This window comes from Polypterus senegalus, chromosome 13, assembly GCF_016835505.1.
Source record: "Polypterus senegalus isolate Bchr_013 chromosome 13, ASM1683550v1, whole genome shotgun sequence".
Lineage (NCBI taxonomy): Eukaryota > Metazoa > Chordata > Cladistia > Polypteriformes > Polypteridae > Polypterus > Polypterus senegalus.
In genome coordinates, this window is record NC_053166.1 from 161,318,923 (window position 1) to 161,341,597 (window position 22,675).

The 22,675-nt window shown below is 43.0% G+C and overlaps 1 protein-coding gene across 2 annotated transcripts in view; it reads right to left on the minus strand.

Moving 5' to 3' along the window:
- Window positions 1-3,145: 3,145 nt before the first annotated feature.
- cramp1 (cramped chromatin regulator homolog 1) overlaps window positions 3,146-22,675 on the minus strand; it is a 48,128-nt gene continuing 28,598 nt past the window's right edge. For both annotated transcript variants that reach the window (XM_039776197.1, XM_039776198.1), the window contains exons 10-20: window positions 21,373-22,410; window positions 21,103-21,274; window positions 20,286-20,467; window positions 20,117-20,191; window positions 17,314-17,395; window positions 16,776-16,880; window positions 16,408-16,580; window positions 15,816-15,990; window positions 14,520-14,687; window positions 9,348-9,493; window positions 3,146-5,557 (exon numbers count right to left, since the gene is read on the minus strand). In XM_039776197.1, coding sequence (XP_039632131.1) covers window positions 5,402-5,557; window positions 9,348-9,493; window positions 14,520-14,687; window positions 15,816-15,990; window positions 16,408-16,580; window positions 16,776-16,880; window positions 17,314-17,395; window positions 20,117-20,191; window positions 20,286-20,467; window positions 21,103-21,274; window positions 21,373-22,410 — 2,472 coding nt within the window. In that variant the 3' untranslated portion in view covers window positions 3,146-5,401. The remainder of the gene's footprint in view (window positions 5,558-9,347; window positions 9,494-14,519; window positions 14,688-15,815; window positions 15,991-16,407; window positions 16,581-16,775; window positions 16,881-17,313; window positions 17,396-20,116; window positions 20,192-20,285; window positions 20,468-21,102; window positions 21,275-21,372; window positions 22,411-22,675) is intronic.

Genomic DNA, 22,675 nt, shown 5'->3' on the forward strand with positions numbered 1-22,675 from the left:
GGCCCACAAGTTCCAAATAAAACTCAAGGGGAGTCATGAAAAGTGACTGCAGTTTTAAAACTGAAGCTAATTTACCATTTAATGATTAGTGAAGATTTTTACAAATGGCAGAAAATATCCAAAGCCCCACCGTTTAACAAGTTTTAATCCCAAACTGTTCTCATTGGTACCCTAAAACAACTGCAGATGTCACGATTGCCACGACACTGAGAAATGTGCCCCCCACCCCGGTATCAAGCAGCACACGGCCGCTGTTGTTGCCAATATTTGTATTGTGAAAGCTTGTGAAGCCGGGGGTGTCACTAACACGTCCTGTGCACGGCGAGCAGTTGTCACTTTGGGACTGCGGGCACGAGAACAGAAGTTTCCAAGCTTGATCGCAGAAAGACTGCGATGGCCTGGATACAAACGCTCTGGCCACCAAGTGGCACTGCTACAGACACGGACTTTGTCATTTTGTAGATTTTCTGGTTTGTGTTATCTAATTCTATACACTCTTTTTTTTTATTGTTCCCGCCTCCATGTATGATTCACATTATACTCTTAGGTTAGACAGAATAACCTGACAGTCTGTAACTCACTGGTTAGGTGGCCATTCCTGTTTCCACAAGGGGCCTGGGGGAACAACTGATGGCACCAGTTACAAGGCGACATGATTTGCAGGGACTCGTGTGATCAAAGCTTTGAGGTCAACACTACTAGCGCAGCCAGCCAGTTACACACGTGGACAAAATTGTTGGTACCCTTCAGTCAACGAAAGAAAAACTCAAAATGGTCACAGAAATAACTTTAATCTGACAAAAGTAATAATAAATAAAAATTCTATGAAATTTAACCAATGAAAATCAGACATTGCTTTTCAACCATGCTTCAACAGAATTATTTAAAAAAATAAACTCATGAAACAGGCCTGGACATAAATGATGGTACCCCTAGAAAAGACTGAAAATAATGTGACCAAAGGGACATGTTAATCCAAGGTGTGTCCACTAATTAGCATCACAGGTGTCTACAATCTTGTAATCAGTCAGTGGACCTATATATAGGGCTCCAGGTAGTCACTGTGTTGTTTGGTGACATGGTGTGTACCACACTCAACATGGACCAGAGGAAGCGAAGGAAAGAGTTGTCTCAGGAGATTAGAAAGAAAATTATAGACAAGCATGTCAAAGGTAAAGGCTATAAGACCATCTCGAAGCAGCTTGATGTTCCTGTGACTACAGTTGCACATATTATTCAGAAATTTAAGATCCATGGGACTGTAGCCAACCTCCCTGGACGTGGCCACAGGAGGAAAATTGATGACAAATCAAAGAGACGGATAATACGAATGGTAACAAAAGAGCCCAGAAAAACTTCTAAAGAGATCCAAGGTGAACTTCAAGTTCAAGGAACATCAGTGTCAGATTGCATTATCCATCGTTGTTTGAGCCAAAGTGGACTTCATGGGAGACGACCAAGGAGGACACCATTGATGAAAACAAATCATAAAAAGCCAGACTGGAATTTGCCAAACTACATGTGGACAAGCCACAAAGATTCTGGGAGAATGTCCTATGGACAGATGAGACAAAATTGAACTTTTTGCCAAGGCACATCAGCTCTATGTTCACATATCAAGAAAAGAACACTGTCCCTTCTGTGAAACATGGAGGAGGCTCTGTTATGTTCTGGGGCTGCTTTGCTGCATCTGGCACAGGGTGTCTTGAATCTGTGCAGGGTACAATGAAATCTCAAGACTATCAAGGGATTCTAGAGAGAAATGTGCTGGCCAGTGTCAGAAAGCTTGGTCTCAGTCGCAGGTCATGGGTCTTGCAACAGGACAATGACCCAAATCACACAGCTAAAAACACCCAAGAATGGCTAAGAGGAAAACATTGGACTATTCTAAAGTGGCCTTCTATGAGCCCTGACCTCAATCCTATTGAGCATCTTTGGAAAGAGCTGAAACATGCCGTCTGGAAAAGGCACCCTTCAAACCTGAGACAACTGGAGCAGTTTGCTCATGAGGAGTGGGCCAAAATACCTGCTGAGAAGTGCAGAAGTCTCATTGACAGTTACAGGAATCGTTTGATTGCAGTGATTGCCTCAAAAGGTTGTGCAACAAAATATTAAGTTAGGGGTACCATCATTTTTGTCCAGGCCTGTTTCATGAGTTTATTTTTTTAAAATAATTCTGTTGAAGCATGATTGAAAATCAATGTCTGACTTTCATTGGTTAAATTTCATAGAATTTTTATTAATTATTACTTTTGTCAGATTAAAGTTATTTCTGTGACCATTTTGAGTTTTTCTTTCATTGACTGAAGGGTACCAACAATTTTGTCCATGTGTGCATGTAGGTACAGGACCCCCGATTGAACCTTTAGGCATGGACGGGAACGGGGGCATCCGAGAGACAATAGGGACACCAGAGAGAGAGACTCCATCCACCGGGACGTTGAAGGAGCTGCTGAAGCTAAAAGCTACCCAACAAGATGGCTTCTACTGCGACGCAGACGTTACCTTCATCTTTATGGAAAGGACCATTTGAGCTTTCCGACTTTAGCTGCTGACCCACCGCAGGAATTGTGGACCCTTTGGAAACTCAAGAACTTTTGTTGCATTCCCATTACAGGAACTCGGGCCCTCTTTTGTTCCTTGTGGTCCCACGTTTAGGGTCCATACTTCTTGTTCAACCAGGAACTATCATGGGTGGGGCTCAGGCGATGAAGTGTGCCGATTAGTCAACCACAAGCACCGGCGCCATCTTACAAATCGGTTTGGAGAATTGGCGGTGAAGATGGAGCGCCACATCACTCCTCACGGCCGCCCTCCTGGTGCACCACATTGAAGTGGTAAGTCCCCCCCGTGAATGGACGATCGTGACACACTTCACACCGTGTCGCTCTTTTATGCACGTCTGTCGCATATTCTAACTAAAGGCCGCAGTGGGAAAGTGACACCCAGAAAGGAGGCCAGGGACCTCAAAAGGCCCACAGTCCTCATCATACAGGAACGCACAGGCTTCTTGGAAACTTCGGACCCCTTCACTTGACATCCAATAACCCAAGCAAACAAGAGAAAAAAAAATTAAACTGTATTTTATATTCGCAAGAATAAAAACAACTTTACAGGTCCGAAATTCTTACATTAGAACTTCCACTTTTTTTTTTTTGCATATTAAATAACAAAAACATCCCTCAGGCTGTCAAAACAATAAATAGTCACAATAATTTACAATATAATACAAAAAAAGTCAGAAGAGTGGAAGTCAGAGTAACATTTTCATGAAGCAGCTATGTACACTCGAAAACACTGGAAAAAAAAAAACAACAAACCAACAAAATCCGAACTGATATGGCTTTGCGTCTCACCTCTTCATCACCCGACACCCGTCTGGACTGAAAGAGAAGTCGGCCTGTAGTGCTCGCAGTCAGTAATGGCACTCGGGGCCGAGCTCATCCACTACAAGGCTATCGCAATTATTTACATGCCCTTCTTCCTATGAACGGACCCTCTGGTGGCCCCTGGACAGGACGGGATGGGCTGGCAACAGCTGTGAAGAAGGTCACACCTCACCAGTGGTGCATGATGGGGAGGATTTAGGAGGTTGGTGGAAAAGGGCTGGGAGCTTGGGGTCTACTTGCACAACAGCCTAAACCTTAGCATGAGGTAGCCTTTTGGAACTGCACTGCTTAGGACTAAGTGGGCAAGGTTAAAAGGGGGCTGGGGGGAGTGCTGTCTGAACGTATGGCTCAACGCTGATAAGCAGAGTACGATGAAGGATCTTACAGATGATCTCAAGTGTCGTAAATCTGCATGACCTGGATGGCTAATCCCTACAGTTCAATAATCACAACCACCCCAGCTCAGGTCGGACGTCCTGTCCCAATATTTGACCAGAGATGGATGGATGTGTGCGCCTTCTTTACTCGTTCTGTGGTCTCCAGGCAGTGCCAGATGAGAGATTAGCATTGACAAAACAAGAACTCTGGAGGGGCATCTCGAACCTGCCTTCAAACACACCAAGTTATCCAATCTCACAGAATCCTGGCTCAGGAGATGTTCATCTAAAACACAAGTATTATTACCTGTGGGGCGTAGTCGGCAGTACGTAATAAATCGGAGCGCTGCCTGCCGAGAAGCAACCATCTGTGCAGAAGTGGGGCAGACGATAACCACCAAGACGCACGCACTGAAAAAATCCCGACGACACAGAAATTCAAGATAAGGCTGGCAAGTGGAAGGAAAGCTGGCACAGAGCAGGACGGTTTAGTAGCTGCTTGCCACCTGTCACCGTCACTTGATGAGGTTTACTTACAACTCCGCTTTCTGCCTCAAGTGGTGCACAAAAGTCTTCCCCACAATGAAGATGGCACACTTTGAACGGAGAGCTGAACTTGTTGCCACTTTCTGTGCGCAGTCCCTTCTGGACTCAGCTGCTAGGAGGATAGGGGACTGTTTTGTGACAATTTTATCAAAACCAACCAAAAAAAAAAACCAATAAATCAAGGTGATTCACTTCACTATAGGCAGATGGTCTAAACAACGAAGACCGCCCATGAGATGCCAACAATCTAACAACGTCTTGTAATCCAGAACAAGTCCTACCTAAAACTCTTCTCCTGGCTATCCAAACATTAAAATCAACTTTGCAGATTTTTTTTTTTTTTTCCATATAAAAGGCCAACAGATTAAAAATGTAACCCAACACAACTTGTCACCCAGTGTGAAGATGCTATAAAGGCAAGAATGAACTGCGATTAACAAAAAAAAGAAATAACCGCGACGCCACCTCGGCAGCCACAATTCCATTTCAGAGATGCTTCCCCCTTTTCCCCAAGCCGTGATGTAACCAGAGACAGTTCAAGTTTGGACTGTAATTTCTAAAAAAAAAAATAAAATAAAATAAAACACATTAAATAAAATTGGGGTGCATTACTCGTTCTAAGTAAAAAGGTTTTCTTGCCACCAAAAGAAAAAAAAAAAAAGGTGCGGGTGACTGCAGCGCCAGTTTCTCAACAGCTGACCCCCCAACCCCCAGGTATTAAGTGCTGCAGCCCGATCTCCTCAACAGGATTTAGTGTTGTGAGGCATTCAGGCTTTTTTCACGGAGGGCACGGCTCTTGCTCTCTTTCTCTTTTTAAAATAGTAAAACTTGCTCAAGTGTGGGGAAACGGTGGCCCTTCCACAAATGTTCAAAGCCTGTAGTGATTGGGAAGGGGAGGAGGCGCTTGCCTTTCGGGATGTCATCACGCCAACATCTTCTCCCAACAGCGTTACGGCCTTAATTGTCACCATTCAATTTTCTACTGTTAGCCTATTGCACTTTTGTCACAACCGAACCCTGCAGAAACCCCCACAGGTTGCTGGAAGACATCCCATCGCAGTACGTTGACAGTCCTGCAGGATCTTCAGCTCACTGAGACAAGTCCGTCAGCACGGAGCTCCCCTCGAACAGCACCTCCTTGCGAGGTGGTGGATCTGTGACCGCCAGCTCTTGTGCCAGGTCATTGAAGCGGGCTATATAGTCCACGCTGTTCTCGCTTATCATGCAGGCCAGCTGGGAGTCCACCTTAAAAACAAGAGAGAGAGATTTCACAGTCAGTGGTTTTTGCATGGTGAAATCCATCTTGACATGTAGGCCCCAGTGTAACTTCCACAGATGCAAAGCCAAGGCTGGACCACGTGTAGCTAATATAAGAACATCTTCCATTACGGCATTCATAGGGCTCAGGGTCTTTGCCTTTTTTTTGCACATGTCCCGATCGTTGCTTTTCAATACCCAGCATCCTTTACTTTCTTTGAAAACTTAACTGCTCCTCATAGGACTCTTACAGATGACCACTTTTTGGCAGGAAAGACCACTATAGGGTGGTCCAGATCTAATTATGCAATGTTCATTACACTATAACTTATTAAGTTTATGACATAGAAAAATCACCCAAAAAATCCCGGACCATCGAGAAGTGTGCGAACTGACGACATGAAGAATCATCTTCGTGCCGAACTGGAATCGTCCCCATCCAGACGATCTGGATCTGCATAATTAGATCTGGACCACCCTGTACATAACCTACCGTGAAACTCAGTTAACATTCTGAACACTCAATCATGGATAGATAGACAGATCTTTATTTATCTCAGGGGAGGGATTAGCTTTTGGACTTGCATAAAAAGCTTTTATAACCAACAACCACCACCCCACATAAACAGACACCAGAATTACTAAAAAGAAGAAAACTTCTGACTTGGGTAAAGATAAGAGAGCATTCAGAGGTATTGCCGTAGCTATGAAGGAGGCCCCCCATTTCATTTCTTGATGCAATCCTGCTCAATAATGCTAGTGTCAGAGAGAGAATGTGCAGCATTGTTCATAATGACCATCAGTTTTGTCCTTATTCTCTGCTCCACTACCACCTCCAGAGGGTGTCCCATACCTTAGTCAAGTCAAGTCAAGTTGGGGAGCATGCACTGGTACAGTGTGTTGCTGCACCCACTACATGATAAAACAGATCGGGATCCCGGTTGGCAACCCCCCAGGCAGGCAGGCAGTCCAGTCCCACCCTCCGGAAATGACCCTCTATCTGCTGCAGCCAGGTGTTACGTGGGCGACCCCTTGGCTTGGTCCAACCACTCGGGTCCCCAACAATGAGGCGGATCACCCTCCATGACTTAGCCTGCCTTCTTCATCAATGTCAGTTTGTGAGGTTGCCAGCCTGGCATGCTGTAGCATGGGTTACCAGGGATTATCCATTTACTCTTATACAGTACCTAAAAAGAGCGCCGAGCACGTTGGAATTTTCATGTTTTATTGGTTTCCAACACTAAATCTCAGTGGATTTCATTAGGTCTTATATATATATATATATATATATATATATATATATATATATATATATATATATATACACGTATATACACTGACCATGAGAAAGATACTTAAAAACATCAAAGTGAAAACAGATCTCTACAGAATGACCTAAATTTATTACAATTATTTAACTAACAAAAAAAAAACTGATCACCTAAATATTCACCTTTTTTATTTTGACACATCAAAATCATCACTGGCACAGTCAATGGGCTTTAAGGGCTTTAGAAGTCCCATAATTAGTCAAATGCAGGTTACCTGCGAGCAGTCAAGGTGTTTCAAGTCACTGCAGTACAAGTGCAGCTCTAACTGCCAAAACCACAGCATGAAGACAAAGGGACCCCCCAAACAACTCTTTTTATTAGAGGGGGTGCATACAACAAGATGTCCAAGTCCTTCAATATCAGTGCTGGATTGGTACTAAACTTTTGACTTTGGTATCGATACCACCTTTCAGACCTCTGTACCTGTATGTACCTAACCAAACAACACATAACTCCAACACACCAGCGTCTCGCTGCACTGTTTTCCTCTTGTTAGCATGAAGTGTGTAATTGTTAGTAAAACCAATATATATGGCTGCTTGGGAGTTCCCCATGAAGTCTGGACTGTTTCATTTCAACAAGTCTATGGCACAGATAGATGTTTTTCCACACATACAATGCTGAAGTTTACTTCTGGTACTGAAAAAAATCCCAAAATGCCGGTGCCGTACCATTTTAAAAATAGTTTTGTTTTTTTGGTTCTTTTCCAGTACCTTATACCATGCAAATCTACTCAAAATCCACTGGAGTACTGTCAAGTCAAGCATTAAAAAGTAGAAAAACCATTGCACAGCTCTGAATCAGTCTGGAGAAGACCATCCACAAAAACCGTGACAAGGAGGGCACTATGGGGGGTGAGATTACTAACAAGAGACCTATGAGAACTCTGAAGGAGTTCCAAACTAAAGTGGCCGAGATTGAAAAAGACTGTAGCTGTTGTCCCAGTGCTACACTAGTCACAGCTTTATGGAGTGAAAAAGAGACGCCATGTTTAAAAAAATAAAGAAAAATGCACGTGACATCTTGGCTAGATTCTTCCAGAAGGCATGTGGGCAAGCGGAAGAAAGTTTTATAGTCTGATAAGACAAAACCTGAGTTTTTCGGTCATCATACTAAATGCTACTTTTGGTGTAAGCCAAACACCACCATCATCAAAAACACAACATGTCCACTGTCAAGCACTCTGGTGGCAGCATCGTGCTGTGGGACACTTTTCTGCAGGCGGCACTGGAAAAATTGTGAAGGCAGAGGGTAAGAATAATGCATCCTGGAGAAAAACCTGCTGCAGTCTGTGACTTGGCAAAATATTCCAGCATGTCAATGACCTCACACTTAAAACCAAAGCTACACAAAAATAGCTTAAAAGCAACAGTGTTAATGTCTCCTGGAGTGGTAGACCTCCATTCAGCTGAGAATTAGTGGGTGGACTCGAAAACAGCCCTTCACTTGAAGCCGTCATGCCACTTTACAGGGCTTGAGAAGTTTTGCAAAAAAGAATGGAGTGAAACGGCAGTGTTCAGGTGTCCAAAGCTGATAAGAGAGGGACCTGTGCTGACTGGCTCAAGGCTGTCATGACTGCCATCTACTAAATATGGACTTGAGAGAGGTGAAGAGTTGTGCGCTCAATGGTTTTTGTGTTTATTAACTGTAATAAGTTAGGACACTTTGTAGAGATCCGTTTTCACTCTGACAATTAACAGTCATCGTTCTGATGAAGTCTAATTAAGTCAACTGTGATTCAACATTTTACAACAACTTTTTAATAGGCAGTGTATTAAATGATCCTCTTAAGTTATTTTGCTTTACATTTGTTTAGTTGTATGCATAAATGTTTAAAAATGCCTTTCAAGGCTACAAGCTGAAAGCAGTGAAAGATTTTGTGAGGCACTATAAATTAGGTGTCTTTACAAAAATATTCAACCTATTCTAAAACAAAAAATACCTACAGTATGTAACAAAAGACCCCGGACACAGAACACGTGAATGATTTAGAAGACTCTTTTAGATTAGACTAGAAGATACTTTACATACCTCTGCTGGTTTAAACCTAAATTGTGTCCCTGATTTCCTATGTGCATCACTTCAATGTCTTGTGAAGGCATATTTATACTGTACGGTATATGGACAATGCAAATGTCACTTTTGTTTTTGGATCAAATTGCATTTTTACATTCAATCCCACCAATGAAACCGACAGCATGTCTAGAAATACACCGCCATGTAACCTTACAAGAGTAATAAGTTCAAACTACAAATAATCAGATGTGACAATGAAATTTATAAAAGTTCTTAAATGTCAGATTCATAAAAGTTTGAAGCTACGTTCATTAAACAAGCACCAAAAATGTAATAACCAGGACTTACAGCTTTACTGTATCAGCTTCTAGTAATTAATACTCTCCAGTGAAAAGGTATATGACTTCCAAACAAAATATAAAAAGCCTCACCTCCCCAACATCTGCCAATGAGCGAGAGACAAAGGAGTCCCGAGAGTTGCCGTCCAAAAGACTTGGCCCCAGCAGCAAGCTGCCACTTGAGTTCCCAGTGGGGGTCAGGAGCATCTTTCTCCCCTTGTCTGGAGATATCAGACTTGCTGTAATTGAAGGGGAAGCAAAAAGAAAGACACGGAGGTGAGGGGGTAACACTTACAAACAAGCAAACACAATCAGTAGCCGACACTGCAATAAAAGATGACAAAGAGGCAGCAGCTTACAACGCTCAATCACTACCACTCCTTACTGTAAACCTTACACACACACACACACACACACACACACACACAGTCATATGAAAACGTTTGGGAACCCCTCTCAGCCTGCATAATAATTGACTCTTTCAACAAAAAAAAAAGATAACAGTGGTATGTCTTCCATTTCCTAGGAACATCGGAGAACTGCGGTGTTTTCCGAACAAAGATTTTGAGTGACGCAGTATTTAGTTGTATTTGTGTTAAAAACTGGCTGTGCACAAATGTGGGTCCCCTTGTCATTGTGCTGATTTGAATGCCTGTCACTGCTCAATGCTGATTACTTGGCTGGATGAGCTCGTTAAGCCTTGAACTTCATAGACAGGTGTGTCCAATCACGAGTGGTCAAAGGTATTCAAGGTGGACAATTACAAGTTGGGCTTCCTTCCCTTTGACTCTCCTCTGAAGAGTGACAGACAGCATGGGATCCTCAAAGCAACTCTCAAAAGATCTGGGGCCTCATGTATAAAATGGTGAGTACACAAAAAAATGTTACATACAAACGTTTCCACGCTCAAATCGCGATGTATAAACTTGGTGTAAAGCCACACACTTTTCCACGGTAGCTCATACCCTGGCGTACGCAAGTTCTGCGCTCAGTTTTGCAGACTGCTGGCACCCAGCATCAAAGCGGTGCTATTGTTCCAATGTAGTTACGCTTTCTTTTTTAGATCCACGTCCCCGACGCGGCTTTATAAATACACTGAAATTAACCGCATATTGTTTATTACTTTAATGCATCCGATTGTACTTAACCAGTAACAATATAATGGTCCACAGAATGGTCAAGCTATTCTAAATACAATAGCTGCTTTAGCGTTGTTACTCTCACTGCACCTTCTTCTTCTCTCAGCTGCTCCCATTAGGAGTTGCCACAGCGGATCATTTTTTTCCATATTCCTCTCACTGCACCACTCGGAGTATTTATATCACTGTATCTGGGTGTGAATCACAGCTGTACAGCAGCTGATTGGAAAGAGAATTATCGGTATACAGCATCAAGCACAAGCTGCCTATTGAACTGCTCTCACACAGCAAACGCTTCAGAGGCTTTCCTCGCGGTTCACAAACAGTTTCATGCCAAGAACTCTAAATGCACTCAATCAGTCCATCAATTGCTCCGTGTAGAACTGTTAGGACTTAAGTACAATCACCTCACTGTAAACTTGCGATACAGTTATAATATCGCACAACCTGAGCCACTTTATAAAGCGCGTATTTACATATGATGACAATATCATTTTTAAGATGAAATGCAGCAAAATAAAACTAACTTAATTTAAATAATCTATATTGTTAATAAAGAAACATGTGAGGACACGGTGCCGCAGCGCTAGCGACGATCTGGCGCTCCGTTGACGGATTGTTCCTGTCTCGCGCTGTATGCCTGCTGGGACTGGCATGGCACTGGATGGACAGATGGATTAAACACGTACTATGAAGATATTTCAATGTTCCTTAAGAGTTTTGAAGAATTTGCGTTCTAAACTTGCAGATGGCTTAACGTTTATTACAAAGGTCATCACGTATACATCACAGTATTTTAATTATTCAGAGAGCTGTAATATCACAAATGTCACGGATTCCGTGTCCTGTCGGAGGAAGAGAAAGCCGGTTTAAGAAGCACGTAGTGATTCACACACAGAGAGCACATAGAAGATCAGATACAAAACAAAGCATTTAACGTGCTACTTTAGTTACAATGGGATTTGAGAAACTAGTAAATTAAATGATTTAAGATGAAGTTTATGATGTTCTACTTTAAAGGCATTAAAGTGGAAATTTCAAGATTAAAGTTGACATTTCCAGCTTTTTTCCCCACTGTGTCCCTATTTTTTTTTCTTTTCTCTGTACTCTAATAAGCTTTCACATGACACTCCGACAGTGGGCTACAACTCGCCTTTTCACAGCGACTTTGATATGTGACAACTTCTTTTTTTATTCCGGGCGCTGTGCAACTTTGTGAACTTGAGCTTTCGAGTTTCTCCAACACTCTGCCACTCGATCAACTTCCTCTTGTTGTTTATATCACTGTTTAAACCAACAAATAGTAAGTTTTTCCTTTGCCTCCACTTGGTATTCACTGAAATCTTCTATTCCCACCCCTGAAAAAAACCCTGTGCTTTGGCCATTGCTTTTTCATAGCATGCTGAGCTTAAGGGCTATTTATATTGATTTACATATTCAAAGAGGCGTAATTCTGGGAGGAGATGGCGCGGGACAGCGGGCGCGTGCACGTGCGTTACTTTTCGCGCCGATTGGGATTTATGTAGCAGAAGAACATGGAAGCTGGTGTTCGCACAGATTTATGCATCTGGATTTTTTTTTTGTTCGTAAGCACATTTCCGCTTTTTTCCCCATACGCCATGTTAGAGTGGGAATACTACACACGGCAATATGCATGAGGCACCATGAAAAGAAGGATTGTTCAGTCTCCTGGTTTAGGGGAAGGCTACAAAAAGCCATCTCAGAGGTTTAAACTGTCAGTTTCAACTGTAAGGAATGGAATCAGGAAATGGAAGGCCACAGGCACAGTTGCTGTTAAACCAACCCAGCAGGTCTGGTAGGCCAAAAAAAAATACAGGAGCGGCATATGAAGAGGCAGGATTGTGAGAATGGTTACAGACAACCCACAAATCACCTCCAAAGACCTGCAAGAACATCTCGCTGCAGATGGTGTATCTGTACATCGTTCTACAATTCAGAGCATCCGTATGGCAGAGTGATGAGAAAGAAGCCCTTTCTACACTCACACCACAAACAAAGTCGCTTGTTGTATGCAAATGCTAATTTAGACAAACCAGATTCATTTTGGAACAAAGTGCTTTGGACTGATGAGACAAAAATTGAGCTATGTGGTCATAAGAAAAAGCCCTTTGCATGACGGAAGAAGAACACCACATTCCAAGAAAAACACCTGCTACCTCCTGTCACATTTGGTGGAGGTTCCATCATGCTGTGGGGCTGTGTGGACAGTTCAGGGACTGGGGCCCTTGTTAAAGTCAAGGGTTGGATGAATTCAACCCAAGAACAACAAATTCTTCAGGATAATATTCAAGCATCAGTCACAAAGTTGAAGTTATGCAGGGGTTGGATATTCCAACAAGTCAATGACCCAAAACACAGTTGGAAATCTACAAAGGCATTCATGCAGAGGGAGAAGTACAATGTTCTGGAATGGCCGTCACAGTCCCCTGACTTGAATATCATCGAAAATCTATGGGATGATTTGAAGCAGGTTGTAAATCCTCGGCAGCCATCAAATTTAACTGAACTGGAGAGATTTTGTATGGAAGAATGGTCAAAAATACCTCCATCCAGAATCCAGACATTCATCAAAGGCTATAGGAGGACAGCGTCTACAGGCTGTTAAATTTGCAAAAGGAGGCGCAACTAAGTATTGATGTAATATCTCTGTTGGGGTACCCAAATTTATACGCCCGTCTAATTTTGTTATGATGCATATTGCATATTTTCTGTTAATCCAATAAACTTAATGTCACTGCTGAAATCCTACTGTTTCCATAAGGCATGTCGTATATTAAAAGGAAGTTACTACCTTGAAAGCTCAGCCAATGAGAAACAAAAATCCAAAGAATTAAGAGGGGTTCCCAAAATTTTTCATATGACTGTATATACACACACACTATATATATATATATATATATATATATATATATATATATATATATATATATATATATATATATATATATATATATATGATTACGGTGAGCTGGTGCCCTGCCCGGGGTTTATTTCCTGCCTTGCACCCCAGACCCCAGTGACCCTGTAGTTAGGATATAGCAGGTTGGCTAATGGATGGATAGACAGATACATATACACAGACACAGACGTACATTGTGATGCCACCAGGGCGCATACAGCCACCGTAACCAGGACACAGGTTCCACAGAACACCCAGTTTATTTACAACAAAACACACTGTGCACAAGTCACCAACACAACAGTCGCTTCTTGCTGTCAGTCCTTCTCTCTCCACTCCACTCTGGCGATTGAAGGGTGGAACTGGCCCCTTTTTGTAGGGCACCCAGAAGGACTCCAGGTGCCCAACGAGCTTCTTTAGGCCACACCCCTGGAAAGGTTCATGCACCGCCTGGACGTGACCACGAGTTCCAACAGGGTTGAGCTCCCTTGCTCATAACCTGTGGCCCCACTGGAAACCAAGGAGGCTGTCTTCTATCGGCCCAGGGCTAAAAACTGTCCCGATAGTAATAATTTGTCTGATTTTTAAAGAATTTATTTGCAATGTGATTTTCTGGATTTTTTTTTCTCATTTTGTCTCTCATAGTTGAGGTATACCTATGATGAAAATTAAGGGCCTCTCTCATCTTTTTAAGTGGGAGAACTTGCACAATTGGTGGCTGACTAAATACTTTTTTGCCCCACTGTACATGGTGGCAGACGGCTGGGATGCCCTAAAAATGGAAAGACCAGTGGAAAGAGCTTTTTCGGGACACTCTCTTCCCCGGACCGATAGAGAGCAGTCCCCTTGGCTTGCAGAAGGGACACGGGTTTGGAGCATGGAAGCTCAACCTATTTGGGGCCCATAGCCACCACCATGGGGCGACTGCACATTTGCTGGGCCATGCTTGGCAGCACTTCCTAGTGTGGCAGAAGGTAGTTGGACTCCTGGAGTTGTTCCAGGTGTCCTATACAAAGGGTCCAGCCACCAGTATTCAATGGCCAGAGTCGGGAGAAAGGACAAAGCCTGTGTGGAGGACAAGAGGAGGAAGGACTGTGCAAGCATTGTTGCCCTTGATTGTACAGTTATATAAATATTTATTATTGTTGCCTATAATTTACTACAAAGTTCAATGTGGGATTGGCTAATATTACTTTTGAAACTCACACAATAGGCAGCCCAAGGAGGAGTCGGTCGAGTCACTCGGGTACCACTGTGGATCGTGGCTTGGAGACTCAATCCAGTTGCACCGCGGACTGCTTGATGGTGATGGGAGGCTCTTGGAGCTGTCACTGCCATTGAGTTTTGAGGGAGAAAGGGAGGAGGAGCCATCACCTTGAAGAAAAATGAAATGAGATCATTTATGAATGATGTGTAAGTTTATAGTTGTGCAGGGTCATACTTGGAGAAACAGAGCACTAAGAAAAGAGAAAATAAAGATATTTCAAACTGAAAGGCCAGAAACCACCTGCATATTCCATGATGCTTTCATGTGCAAAGAAATACTTACTGCCTAGAGAGAACTAGCTTTAAAATAATTTTCTGAGATGGCCTAAGACTTTTGCATCGTGTTGTACATTTACCCAGTAGAAAATTGGGCAGGAATTAGAAAAAGAAATAAAACATTACAACAAAGGCTACATAAAAGGTGGGAAAATCAGTCATTTTCTAACTTGCTTAGTCCTGAACTGGGTCGTGGGGGGTGCCGGAGCCTTTCCCAGCTAGCACGGGGCACACAGCAGGAACAAACCCTGGACAAAGCATCAGTCCATTGCAGGGCAAAGACACAGACTATGGCTAATTTAGTATCCCCAATCCACCTAACGTGTATTTCTTTGAACTGTGGGAGGAAACCGGAGCACCCAAAAGAAACCCACACAGGCACAGAGAGAACAAGCAAACTCTGTGCAGGGAGGACCCTGGACACAAACCCTGGCCTCCCTACTGCAAGGCAGCAGCACTATAACTGTACCACTGTGCCACCTAAAGGTGGGAAAATAATAAAATGATATGTAGGCAAGAGTGGTGTGAAAGTACATTTTCAATGTGCACTAAACTCAAATTCACATTCCAAAGCTTTCCTGTTTATTATTTCAAAAAATACTAAAAAGTTCCCACGTCTGGAAATAAGCAAAGCTGGGGATAATGATGTAGATGCTTTCAAAAAATCTCATTCTTTGAGAGGAAGGAGGGGACTTTCTGTAACAATCACCACCCCTTTCTACTCATCCATCCTCCCATTGACTTATCACCCATATTGTTGTAGGTTTCCCATAATTCCCTTGGAAAGATATTAGGTGGTGGGCAAGAAGAGTAGAATGAGAAGACCTACAAACACCAGAGACGTATGTTTCTTTTTTGTACGAATGCGAGATATCACCATGACACATTTGTCAAGCTAAGAAGTATCTCATTATTAAATCTGCTCTAACTTTTTGAGGAAGGCTCCTGGCCTGTTCTTACCGTAGCTAGCAGAGTTGATGGCAAGTTCAATAATCGAGTCACTAATGTGAGTTGCAGGCTCATCCTGTGACAGAACATCTTCAGGTGGCCCGGGCAGGGAGATGTCCAACAGTGCAGAGACATTGGGAGGAGATAAGAGAGACGGTGAAGTAGACAAGCCATTGTGAAGTGGTGGCTGAAACACAAGTAACGGGAGAACATCTGACATTAGTGGAGAGCAGCAAAAGAATGACCTATAAAAAATGTGAAAAACGCAGCATAAAACAATTTGACGATTTGTTTTGATCACAGTATAATGTTTATGCACAAAACCACAAACTAAATCAGCACAATTCTGTGGTGTGGTCTGTGACACGTTAGCTATCTACATATTAAATCTTCCAAGATAACCAAAACAAGTCAAAATTGAGAAAGACTGAGTGAACATCCATCTAGCCATAGCCCACAATTCCACTTTCTGGGCAGTCGGCTCACTTAGACCCTAAAATCCAGAGCCCCTTTGACTCAAACGTTCAGTAGCACCTTTCCTGTTAGTGCTGACATCACCTCATCTAAACAGTAAATACTCCTAAATCCTTCCCGGTTGCCTCACCTGCGATGGCCTGAGATCATCCCCTTTACTAGCCAAGGAATCAGGATTTTCCACCATTTGTAAGGGTGTGGATGTAAGTGAGGAGTCACGTGGAAGTCCATCAGCACCGTCAAGGGCTTCTACAGGATTAGTGGGCAGGATGCCAGAGACTTTAGCTGCCACATCAATAGCACCTGCAGAAAAAGAGACAAGCAACCCTAAGCAGTGGAGACATGAAACTTGAATTCTCTGAATAATCCACTCAAGGCTGAATTAGGGTAGCGTTTATCTAGTAAGGCCTTGGGCGCCAGTATGGTCAAAGCCCAGGCCTCCAATGTTGCATTGTGAACATTCTGTAGGTAGTATAATAAGATTTGAGGAATACATACTTGTGAGCTTCTCAGAACTTGAGGACATGACAACTTTGGGAACAATCGGCCTTGCCACATGTGCCTTTCCCAGAGATGACTGAATTGGCCGGAATGATCCAGTGCCTTTAAGAAGGGTTAGGGAATAACAATTAAATTGGTATAATTTGGGTGAAATCCAAGTAAAGCTATTGTAAGAAATGTTCCATTCTCTAGTAATTTTAATCTAGGGTTACCATTTGAAGGGAGTTCACCTTGACCAAACAATGAACTATTGGGCTTACATTACCTACTTACTCTACCACTGCAAGAAATCTGCTCTCTGCTTTGCCATCCACTTTATTAGATTATCCCTGGAATCAATAAGCCAAGCCCCTTTACCTGGCAGCAACCATATGAATTATTGAAGACCTTCAGCATACTCTGTACATATAACAGTACAACTTGTACATTCATAGTCTTTCTACCTAGACCTAAAACTCTATTTGTACTAGAAACTATGTCAGAGCTGTCACAAATGTCATACATGATCAGCGATATTACATGAAGACTAATTTACCTGTGACTGATGAGTTTGAAAGGATGGAAAAGGAGCACACATGCTGTGAAGCATCTCCTGTAGGCCTGGGCAGCAGCGTTCTCTGTAGAAACAGTCAAATATTCAGACAGGATGCCTTAAGATTAGTTTGCGAAGTACCTGGGGATCCTACTGTTAACCTAAGCCTCATTCAAGGAAGTGAAACACAGAGGCACAACCAGGTCCTCAGATGTTTGGCAGCCTTTGTGGAGAAGCAAAGGCTGAAGAACAACTCAATGTCCCTTATGATCTGAACAACTGGGATTTCTTTTATCTGGACAGAAAGAGTTTTCTACAGTAAACCAAGTGAGCTCAAGTATACTGGAACCAGCTTGTGACTGGAATAGCCACTACAACCCTCAGACCAGACTTGCAGTTGTGGTCCACCGGTCTGCAGGCTTTGCTGATCTCAGAGTTCACACTGCCCTGAGAAGATGCAGTCTGTAATGCTTATGGGTAGAAATTTCTACAATACGCCGAGTTGGTCACAGATTCTAAGCAGTGCAGACGGAGGGAGCAGCGACTTCCAGTGGAGGTTGTCTGCAGAGGATTTGTGGTTACCTCCATGGTCATACTGCTAAAAAGGTTTGGAGTCTGTGGCCAGGGCCAGTGGCAAGCTATTAAAAAAAAAACAGCCACTGGTTATGGATGAAGAGGAATGATGGGAACTGGGCCCAGAAATGACCTACAGGCAGCTAGTTGTGGAAGGGAGGTGCAACTGGGACCCCAAGATGCATAGTTGAGCCCTCCAAGGATGTAGTGGGCTTAAATTGACCAAATATCTAAGAGGGTGTCCACCAAAACTCACCTCAACAGCTCCATGCTATGACTCAAGTTAGATTCTGCTTATTTAAGGGATGGAAACATTTGGTCCTATGTGCTTGAATTATAGTATTTCCACACATTTCATTTTTTAATTCTTTATTGTTTGTTCCTGCACTGCTCTCTATCAAACAAATCAGACCGAAGCTGCTTCACTGCCCACTTTTTTCAGAAAATATTGTACATGACATACTTAAAATGCTTACAATGTATGGGTGTCAATAATACTGATAATAATCGTATGGAATGGCACTACAGCCTACTAAGTAAGAGGGTCTTGCTGGTTTAGCTACCTTGAGACCCACAATATGACTCTTGAGTAAGCCACTTTAACTGTTTGGATTCCAGCAGTACAATCTATGTACATAGGCAAAGCGTGATAAAATGAATAAAAAGTACTTGATAATTCTTAGAGATGGTATTAAACAGGAAAGGTGCTTTAAAGAACATTTCAGACATTGGTTTAAAGATCGCCAATTCAGTACGCATAAATGGTTCACTGTATCACTCTTAGGATGTCAGCTCCCAAGGCTAATCTTACTTTTACAAGTTTATATAAAGTGTCTTTGCGATGGTTTTCACTTCAAAAGATTTTAAATAAATGTATTGGGGATAATGTGTACTTATCCTGTTGTAAATGTTTCCCTGCCAATAATTACCATATGCATTTTGAAACTTAAGGAAAAAGGAAAGTGCCCACAACCCTCACTCTGTATAACAGGTTTCATGTCATTGGACTTGGGAGTTTAGAAGTATATTTTAATTAAACATACAAGGATATTAATGTGTACAAAAAAAAAAAGAGAAATAACGCAAAATATCTGCATACTTTTGAAAGAATGGCAGAAAATTCAATTAAGTTCTTGGAAACAAATGACAGAATATATTTACTGGTACAAATAAAGGCAAATTTGGGATTACTACTGCCCTGGTCCTACAGGCTTAATTCTATAGCCCTCATCACAGCTCCAACTAATGAAGTATGGCATCACATTTGAAAACTGCTCATTTTGCATTGATGGGAGAAGGACGCTACATGAACTGGGGTCTTGATGTTCATGGCGTTGCTCAAGCCCACTCATGAGCACTGGGCAACCCAGGTACAGAAGCCACATGGGTATCTGTAAAATTTCCCAAGTGTTGGGGACAAATTAGGAAATTAGGGTTGAGCCTTCAACTGAAACTTTACCAGTATCACTGAAGACCTTCAGAATCTTCTTCAATATTTTATATACACCTCCATAGGTCTGAATCGCAGTCTCATCATTTGAGTGGTCTCCTATTTGGTAACGCTTGAGGCTGGTTGTCCAGTTGGCAAACATCTGTCATGCCCTCCCAGTTGCGAGAAGCTGACCACAGGCATGTTATACAGTACCAGTTATATATTAAAAAGGGCACACAACACGTGTTTCACCCTAACTGGGGCTTCATCAGGTGTAGGCACCTTTGCTTCCTCTTACGGGAATTGAACCTCTAATGTCAAAACCTGAGAGGTTGAGTCAGAGGGGTTGGATCACTCAACAAGATGCAGATCAGAGTTATATCCATAGGTCTGAATCGCAATCTGATTATTTGGGTGGTCACCTACCAGGTAATGCTTGTAGTTGGTCGCCCAGTCAGCAAACATCTGCCACACCCACTCAGTTCCAAGAAGCATATCTAAAAAACTGAACTGGCAACTAGATAACAAGGACAATCCTACTGAAGCCCTAAAATATACAGTACTGTGGAATTGCAGTTTCACAAGATTTGCCAGAATATCAGTCCTTGAAAATGGCCCAAGGGTGTCTAAAAGATGTTTGGAATGGACAAATAAGTCAAATAAGAGTCAACATCTGGGTCAGAAATGAAAACTGAATATCTGAAGGAAACAGACAGTGTTCTGAACTTTTAACGGGTTACTCTCAAAACAGACACAGGAAGGGCTCATACCAAACCCCCCCACCCAACCCTTCCAACTTACCTGCACGACTAGGGGCTTCCGGAGGTGCCGATTCCTGAATTTCCTCTGCTTTGGCAGGAATAAATCTGACTGCATCTGTCCAAAAACAAAAAAGAAACTTCACAAAAAGCCCCAACTCTTACGGGTATATTGCCTCTCTCTTTGATGCTGCTTCTTCAAAGTTGCTCACATTAATGGAATCCAACTGCTGTCTTAGGGAGATCTCTGCCTCTTTGTTGGGCGAGAACATCTTCCCATGTCGGCTGTTTGGTGGTAGCGTAGTGGGAACGGCAAAAACTGCACTCTCTCCTTCTCCGCTTTCTGCTCTGGTTGGGTCAGCAATCAGGAGAGTCCGAGATGCACTGCGTACTCCTATAAAAGAATAAAATACAGTTTAGTTGTGAAATGCTGTTCAGGTTTCACATTTCTCAGACTAAAAGTTGTATGTGATATGTTTAAATATTCCTTGGTGAAAGCCAATTTTATGTATAAATTGTCACACAAGTGTGCCTGAGCATCTCCTGACAAGCTCGACTGAGGTAAGTGAGGGGGTGCTGTCACCAACATCTTTCACCACAGCTCAGACAAGATGCCCACTGAGGGCATGCACAATCAGCTGTGATGTGGCTAACAAGTTATGCCTATCCACTATAAAAAGTGACATACCATAAAGGTGACAGCTTTGTCCTGATCAGGAGCAGAGTACATCACGACAAAAAGAGCATGTGACATTTGAAAAACCACACCAGGCTGACATTGTTTCAGCAGCTTTTGAGTTTAAAGTTATTATTAATATTTTGTAACTATCTGTTTTTTTCCCCATGGACTTTTTCCCTGTTCCCAACTGCCTCCATATAAAAAAAATGATATTATATATAAAAATCACCATGTGTGGCACTGGTGCAGCAGTAAAACATTCACCAGCTGATTTACAGAAGGTTCTGACAACATTTATGCTTGACTTAAGCCATTGTAATTATGGCCAGTCTATACAAACTATAAAATACCTGGGGAGCCTGCAGTGGGGGAGAACACCTTACTGCCACGGACAGATGCAGGACTTCGGCCACAGCTAGGGCTCCGAGGAGTGACCGCCAGATTCTTCCCTGGTGGCACAACCGGCTGGTCCTCTGGTACAGATTTCAGTGGTGACGTGGTGCTGGTGCTTACTTCTGAACACTATACGAAAGACATAAGGTTTAACGTAGAATGACTGCCTCTTTTATATTCAACACTATCAAAACAAAACCAAAAAAAAATCTTAAGGACAAACTCACTGGCTTGGGGTTGACCTCTGTTGAGACAAGCTGCAGAAGACACTTGAGCAGCCGCTGGGTGTGACGTTCAGGGTTCTGCATGGGCGGGGCCTTTTCCCTTTGGCAGACTGGCAGCCAGTCATACTCCAGCTGCAGTTTGCCAGGCTTACCCAGCATGAGGTAGAGTTCAGCCAGCGTGACATTCTCGGTGCTGCGAGCACTCCAGCCTTCTCCACGAACCTGCTGAAGCAGCCCAGGGCTGGTCTCCTTTCCACAGGGCTCAGTGCAGTCCTCTGCTACCTCGTCCAATCTAGTGCAAATATCTTTATCACTGCTTTTGGTTCCTTCCGTTTGTAAAAATGAGTCACTGTGAGAGGGCGGTGGAATGGCCCTCTCACTGCCATCCGAAGGAGTCGGATTTTTCGTGTGCTGGGCTCCATTAATGTCTACCACAGTCCCACCTTTCACATTAACCATGCCTTGATCACATCTGTCAGATGCCAAGAGCTCACGAGAGCCTTGTGGTGAACAGTGTTTCTTCTCTGAGCCTTCATGTGACACCTGCTCCTCTTCAGAGTGACGCAACGTTAGATTTACAGAACAGGAAAGTGACTCGGAATTTAAAGTGACCCCCTCAGTTATGTGAATGACCCCATCTCTTCCCTCCTCAGGAACATGCTGGCCTGTAGGAATGTGCCTCGAGTCCAATTGCTCTTTGTTGTCAGTCATCTCCTCTTCTGTGACGCGCAAATCTGACTCATCTGCCCCTTGAGCATCTTCTGCTGTAGAAGTGGGACTTTCTTTGCGACTTCCTGGCCGACCCGGTCCTTTAGAGGTAGCCTGGATGCCAAGAATATGGGCAGCAGGCAGCTCTTTAGTACTAGACCTGCATTTCCCACTCTCCTGCCAATGCACAGTGCAGAAAGCTTTTGAGTGGACAACCCGTGCCACTCCTGGCAGAGATGTAAGCGTGCTGTTCTCAGTGGGGTACAAGTAGAGCTCCTCCTTCTCTTCAAATGAAGGTGACTGGCCAGAAACGCCTTCTTCTAATGTCTTCCTCTATAAAGTTTATAGTTAAGGAAATTTCTGTGGGCATTTGAACAAACTACTTTCCTTTTACTCCCCCCCACAAAAGATACCATTATTTCTAATGGGCTGCATTGGCATCATGAGGCCATTGTTTTTTAATACCCATGTGAACAAGGGTTATGAGCACAGTCCAGATTATACCTTGCTTTCAGACACTCTGACAATCAGGAAACAGCCTTAGATGGGTGACCCTCAGAAACATGTCTTCTGAGTGGGTAGTAACTTTGGGTCTACC